The sequence below is a fragment of the Oncorhynchus gorbuscha genome, linkage group LG02, assembly GCF_021184085.1.
Source record: "Oncorhynchus gorbuscha isolate QuinsamMale2020 ecotype Even-year linkage group LG02, OgorEven_v1.0, whole genome shotgun sequence".
NCBI classification, from domain to species: Eukaryota; Metazoa; Chordata; class Actinopteri; order Salmoniformes; family Salmonidae; genus Oncorhynchus; species Oncorhynchus gorbuscha.
The window spans coordinates 59437393-59444927 of NC_060174.1; the positions used below are offsets into that span (position 1 = coordinate 59437393).

The following is a 7535-nucleotide window of genomic DNA, read 5'->3' on the forward strand; positions in this document are numbered from 1 at the left end:
GTGCGCACTGCCCAAATTACGAGCCATTCCGAATGTAGGCTATACGATTTGGTGAGTGTGCATGTTCACTGTCTTATCATTGGGTCAGTACCACTTTTGTTTGTTTTTGGACAATCATTTTCTCCAGGTTAGATGGACGTCATATTGTATTTATATCTCCCCTTTTCGTGGATCTATTGTATGGATCAGACAAAATTTTGTATTGATCTGTTTGCCAGTGTCAGCAGAGTAGTATAACCTGTACGTTTTGTGGGCGCACTTGGGTGTCCCGTACCGGTAACTACTGTCACCCCTGGATAACGTTGTTTTAAATTGCATGGATCGGTCGTTTTTAAACCACGGGTTTGCAGATTGATTCACTTTTTGGCTTGGCTAGCTAGCTTTTGTTTAAAAAAAATTGATCTCGACACAGTACCATCTTTTTTGTTTTACCTGGCTGACAATTCCTGATATTTTGATAATATATTTTGAGGAATCGCCTGATGCGTGAGATGAATGGGAGACAAGAGGAATACAACAGTGCTGCGGCAGAGAGCTCGTAGGGAGGACGACGCTACTATTCTGAATTTTGTGTGATACGTTCTCTGAATTTTGTGTGATACGTTTTCTGGCGCCCAGAGCTACTGATACAGAGTGGAAGAGAAGCCCAGTTGCTATAAAACTCGGGCTGGTTCCCAGACTTGCCCTCTACAAGACCACTTGCAGACCCCATCACCATAATCTACCATCCTCGGAAAATACAGTTTTCAAATATTTTGCCTTTTGCTGCTTTCATGTGCTATTCGGAACACGGAACCTAGGACATTTCCAACTTGCTAACTGGTTGTAGTTCTACACGTACCGCCTTCAACGAATCAGCATGTCGGACATTTCAGAGTTTCCTAGTTCCGACTAGCATGTGAATTTGGCATCTATTGGTTGACCCGTCGTGATATATGGTTTGTTTTGCGTTTGAAGTGCTTTTAGATTATGAGAAGCGCTATATAAATGTAATACATTATTTTTCCCAGTTCCCAGTTTTTTTTGAACGCGGCATCAATCCCATGTTTAACCTAGGTTTAGATACGTCATTGTTCTATCCCTCGTCATAACATTCAACGTCACAAAATTAGCATTAGCAACAAGCCATCAGATTTGATAGAATTGCTGCCATACAAAGGGCAGGCATAGGCTAGCTTGAACTGTCATCCAAATTTAGAGTTTGGAGGAATCTTAAACCGTGACAATGAAATTCCTGTATAAGGAGGAGCACCCATTTGAGAAGAGAAGATCGGAGGGGGAAAAGATCAGGAAGAAGTACCCAGATAGAGTGCCAGTGAGTTGCTGCTAACTAGCTAGCCAATGCTTGCGAAATGCTAATCGCATCGCTTGTCACCCACCCACACACAACACAATAACAAAGAGAGGAACTTCAGGACATCGACAGTGTTGGTACTAGCTACAACCTTAACATATATGGTTACATTTTTGGAAAAAGTTTCAAAATTAATTGGTCACAGATTGTTTTGATTTAACGTTTTACACTGTCATTCTAGCCAGCTAGCTAACGTCAGCTATTTAGCTAAATTGACACCTTTTTGACACTATCAATATATATACATATTTTAACGTGTTGCTTTGAGAATCGGTAAGCATTTCATAAATAGATTTTTAGTCACCTGACTGCCTGGGACATTTATTCAATTTGCAGGTGATAGTGGAGAAAGCCCCTAAAGCCAGAATTGGTGATTTGGACAAGAAGAAATATCTTGTACCCTCTGATCTTACAGGTGAGATACAGGACATGTATCGAATTGTTTTGGGTCTATTTCCACATTTTGATCTGAATTAACGTATTTTCTTATTTCTTAAGTGGGACAGTTCTACTTCTTAATACGGAAGAGGATTCACCTGCGGGCAGAGGACGCCCTTTTCTTCTTTGTCAACAATGTCATTCCCCCCACCTCAGCCACCATGGGACTACTTTACCAGGTACTGCGCCTATTTATCTAGGCAGGGATTATTTTTTTTAAATTCCCTCTTATACATTATGCATGGTGCTGTGGTATTTCCTCCTGATTAATCAGGAATTCCTGCCTTTGGCATCCTACATCTGGTCTATCTTACATATCTTGAAATGTTCCTTGATTTTCTGTTGTCTCAAACACATTCCTGATTAACCAAATGTTGAATCTCTCTGTAATAGGAACACCACGAAGAGGACTTCTTTCTTTACATTGCCTACAGTGACGAGAGTGTCTACGGAAACAGCCAAACGAAAGTCTAGCTAACCACCTTTCAGCACATCTGCAGTCTGACTCTGCATCGTCACAAAGATAAATAAAAGCAATTTAGTTGCCACCAGATTAATCTTTTAATGCACTTTCAAACCCTCTTTCCCCTTTTAAAGCTAAAATCCTTAATTGAAACGATAAAGCTACCATCCCGCTTTTGTTTTGGTAAAAAGCGACGGGATGGACCTGTGAAAATGTAACCACTCTCAAATTCATAGACCGAGCTATTGATCCAAGGACTGACCATGCATGATATCAAAATTATAGTTAACAATATTTTGAGGCTATACAGTAGTTCAAAACGTTGTTTACCAACATTGGAGTAAAACAAGCTTCTATTTTGGGTTCAACAGTTGATCTAAGCTCATGAGGCATTTATAAGTTATATTTTTCAAGAATCAATGGGTATATATAATTTATTATTCCCAAAACTGATGTGACAACTACGGATTCTAGCTTTAACATTCAGACTACCAAATCTACATCTGTGTTCTTCTGTCAGTTGTTATCCACAGCACATTTTTGTTTGTTCGTTTCACCTCCCAAATGGCTTAGGGATAGTTTCTTGGACACAATTCAATCCTTGTCCAGAATTAAAAACTATATATATTCTCTATTGAACATGTGTTTTAGTCTAGGAATAGGCTTAGTCTATGTCTGAGAAACAGGCCCTTAATCTACCCGATTACTCTGTTGCTAGCAATAATCTTTTTTAGTTTACTTGAAAGATTAGCTTTTAGACCTACAGTATATCACACACCTCACATTTTTGTAAATATTTGAGTATATCTTTGTGACGACACTGCTACAATGTAAAGTAGTGAGTGTACAGCTTGTATAACAGTGTACATTTTCTGTCCCCTCAATAACTCAACACACAGCCATTAATGTCTAAACCACTGGCAACAAAAGTGAGTACACCCCTAAGTGAAAATGTCAATATTTTGTGTGGCCACCATCCTTTTCCAGCACTGCCTTTGGGCATGGAGTTCAGCAGAGCTTCACAGGTTGCTACTGGAGTCCTCTTCCACTCCTCCACCTTCCGTTTGAGGATGCCCCACAGATGCTCAATAGGGTTAAGGTCTGGAGACATGCTTGGCCAGTCCATCACCTTTACCCCCAGCTTCTTTAGCAAGGCAGTGGTCATCTTGGAGGTGTGTTTGGGGTCGTTATGTTGGAATACTGCCCTGCAGCTCAGCCTCCGAAGGGAGGGGATCATGCTCTGCTTCAGTATGTCACAGTACATGTTGGCATTCATGGTTCCCTCAATGAACTGTACCTCCCCAGTCCCGGCAGCACTCATGCAGCCCCAGACCATGACACTCCCACCACCATGCTTGACTGTAGGCAAGTCACACTTGTCTTTGTACTCCTCACCTGGTTGCCGCCACACACACTTGACACCATCTGAACCAAATAAGTTTATCTTGGTCTCATCAGACCACAGGATATGGTTTCTGTAATCCATGTCCTTAGTCTGCTTGTCTTCAAACTGTTTGCGGGCTTTCTTGTGCATCATCTTTAGAAGAGGCTTCCTTCTGGGACGACAGCCATGCAGACCAATTTGATGCAGTGTACGGCGTATGGTCTGAGCACTGACAGGCTGATCCCCCGCACCCCTTCAACCTCTGCAGCAATGCTGGCAGCACTCATACGTCTATTTCCCAAAGACAAGCTCTGGATATGACGCTGAGCACGTGCACTCAACTTCTTTGGTCGACCATGGCGAGGCCTGTTCTGAGTGGAACCTGTCCAGGTAAACCGCTGTATGGTCTTGGCCACCGTGCTGCAGCTCAGTTTCAGGGTCTTGGCAATCTTCTTATAGCCCAGGCCATCTTTTTGTAGAGCAACAATTATTTTTTTCAGATCCTCAGAGTTCTTTGCCATGAGGTGCCATGTTGAACTTCCAGTGACCAGTCAGTATGAGGGAGTGTGAGAGCGATGACACCAAATTGAACACACCTGCTCCCCATTCACACCTGAGATCTTGTAACACTAACGAGTCACATCACACTGGGGAGGGAAAATGGCTAATTGGGCCCAATTTGGACATTTTCACTTAGGGGTGTTCTCACTTTTGTTCCCAGCGGTTTAGACATTAATGACTGTGTGAGTTATTTTGAGGGGACAGTAAATGTACACTTATACAAGCTGTACACACTACTTTACATTGTAGCAAAGTGTCATTTCTTCAGTGTTGTCACATGAAAAGATATACTCAAATATTTACTAAAATGTGAGGGGTGTACTCACTTTTGTGATATACTGTATACGCATTTATCTATACAGTATGCATTGACATTGCACCCAAACATTTCTGTGGACAGTTTTGGTGATTCATCTTACTGTAGCTTCATAGACCAATGAAGGTTATTTCCGTGATATGAAGGATACGTTAGCCTGAAAGCCAGACCTGTTTCTTTCTCTCCCTGCGTGACCACCTCCCTCAGATGACCACTCAAGCCATTAACTTTCTAATGATTGTCCATCTTATGACGTTGTGATGTTTTTTCTAAATTGCATGGATTTTTGTTTAGCTTTAAAGCCCATTGAGATTCTTTATGTAATGAACAGTGCTATAAAAGTTTAATAAATTATTATTATTTATCTGTCCAGGAAACTGTCCGTATATGTTTGTTTGCTCAATCTTTGGTCTAGTTGTAATGTTTTAATATTTTTTTTTAGCCGTTTAACAGTAAACAATGAAGCAAGTTAAATGGTCACGTGCAAATAGTTGTTTGACTACGATATATCTTTAGTTTAAAAAAAAATGATGAGCTAAGACAGTTGTAGCCTATCAAAGGGTTGCAGGCAATGATGTATATAAACCCTGGATTGCTGATGCTATGTATTGGCACACCCCAGTAGGAGCATGTATGAATTAAGTTAAGAATGTTTTCCCATCAGCCTAATTTGAATAAACATTGTGATTGGCTGATAGCCGTGAGGGTTATCGAATCAGGATCAAATGTTTTGATCTCTTCAAGCTCATTAATGATAGAATGTTCCTATTTCAAGATTGCCAAAAGGAAACCTGGCAATTTGACTAGTAAAGTCACGAGGACACTCGCAATAGCTGCCTGCCTGGTATTCTGATGCAATAATTTCCATGGTATTTTGGAATGTTCTATCAACTGATGCTCATCCAATGGAATGTATTATTTGTAATGTCAGTTGAGTAGACTCAACAAATCACAGCACAGATTGAAGGGTACACTTCCTGCTTATACTCTAGGTTGTCATCTTCAACCTAGCTTTTACTACCTGGCATGGGTGCACTCAAAATGGCTGCCAGTCCACCCCTTATTCCATCATTGACTTGAATGGAGATGCCCATTCAATTCATTCTATTTCTATGGAGTGGAATGTAATAGCTGAACAAACACACCAACTAAGTCTAGTCTATGCTCCCCTCTCTCAAGATACAGTACTATCTTTCTGAACTGCCTATCATCTAGCTGTGGAAGACCATACCCCAAGAACTGCCAGATCCTTACATTTGTTTAGAGGTTGAAAGGATTGAGGGAGACCGAGGATAGGGTTGAATCTGTTGAAGCTAGCAATAACAAGGGAGAGGGTATGTCGAGGAAGATTGGTGTCAAGTTCAGAGTGAGCCTGACACCAGTTTGAGTTCTGTAGGTGAAATGGAAGGGGTAGAAGCTGTTGTGAGGAGCCCGAGCCTTGCATTGAGGGTGGAACCAGGCTTTTTGGCTGGTCCATGGGTGGTTTCAGGTTGGGTGAAAAAGACTGGTGCTGATGAGTTAAGGTAACCTGAAGTGGACTTGTGATGTTTGTTTGTGTTTATTCAGATCAGAAGGAGCAGGTGCTGCGTGCAATGCAACTTGGGAAAACCTGTATTTTGCTTTGCTCTCATATGGGGGGTGATACATGCCAAAATTAAGCCTTGTGAAGCTACTGATACCTCCCAAGTCACATAACGTTTTCCTAGCGCCATAAAACACCACCATGAATTAACATGGACTGTCAATGGAGACAAGTGTTTTTACAATGCTTCAAACTGCTGACGAGTTCACGTCGCTTGTAAGTTTTTTATTATGAAAGATCTTAACATGAGCGCATCACGTGTTAAAGTGTCTGTTTAGTTTATTATTAAAGATCTCACCATGAATGCCTTATGTCTACATGTACATGAATTTGTAAAAAATATTTTTAATTGCCAGAGTAATCTAATCAATTTAATTAGTCGATTTAGCGAAAATAGGCACATTACTTCAATACAAAAATTATTAGGCTAGTTGATATCGTAGCCTGCCACCATTACTGTGTAGATGCCTATTTCTCACATCAATACAGACACAAGGCCTCTTTGTTGGAGGTAGCCCTTTTCAGAAATAAGAGGTAGCCTAGGTCTCTTGTGGCGCATTCAAAACAACTCGGAACTCGGCAATCTCTGACTTCCGACTTCAGTGTGTTCATGACAACTGGAAACTCAGCAAAAACAAGCACAGACTGGGATTTTTGTTGTTGTTTTGAATTGTTATCCAACTCAAAATTCCAATTTCAAAACTCTGGCATCTTTCTCTGACCTGAAAATCACTGATGTCATGATTTGACCTTTTTTTTTCTCCAGAGTTCACCAGACACAATTACTGTCACCATGCAATCCTTAGGCTATACATTTCTGTGGAGATGTCTTATGGTTAAAAGCAGGGCTCAAATTGTGTGGGGATGTGAGGATATAGGCCTAACCCTTGTTATAGGGGCGGCAGGTAGCCTAGTGGTTAGAGCGTTGGACTAGTAACCAAAAGGTTGCAAGATTGAATCCCCGAGATGACAAGGTAAAAATCTGTCGCTCTGCCCCTGAACAAGGCAGTAAATCCACTGTTCCTAGGCTGTCATTGAAATTAAGAATTTGTTCTTAACTGACTTGCCTAGTTAAATAAAAGGTAAAATAAAATAACTAATTAAATGGAGACTGGCAAAAAGCATATGATGCTGTTGAGTTAAGGTAACCTGAAGTGGACTTGTGATGTTTGTGTTTCTTCAGCTCAGAGGGCGCAGGTGCTGCATGCAACGCATCTTGGGAAAGACCTGTATATTGCTTTGTGCTCATTTGGGGGATGATAAGTGCCAGAATTAAGCCCTGTGAAGCTACTGATACCTCCCACCAAGTCACCTAACGTCTTCCTATCGCCATAAAATACCGCCATGAATTAACATGGCCGGTCAATGGAGACAAGTGTTTTTCTAATGCTTCAAACTGCCGTCACGTTCACGTCGCTTGTAAGTTTATTATTATGA

The 7535-nt window shown here is 41.1% G+C and overlaps 1 protein-coding gene across 1 annotated transcript; it reads left to right on the top strand.

The window, feature by feature from the left end:
• Positions 1-1075: 1075 nt before the first annotated feature.
• Positions 1076-3137, top strand: LOC124005478 (gamma-aminobutyric acid receptor-associated protein). The gene is made up of 4 exons (XM_046314783.1): positions 1076-1315; positions 1691-1769; positions 1853-1971; positions 2186-3137. The coding sequence occupies exons 1-4, from the start codon at positions 1226-1228 to the stop codon at positions 2264-2266; spliced, it is 369 nt and encodes a 122-aa protein (XP_046170739.1). The 5' UTR covers positions 1076-1225; the 3' UTR covers positions 2267-3137.
• Positions 3138-7535: the final 4398 nt, after the last annotated feature.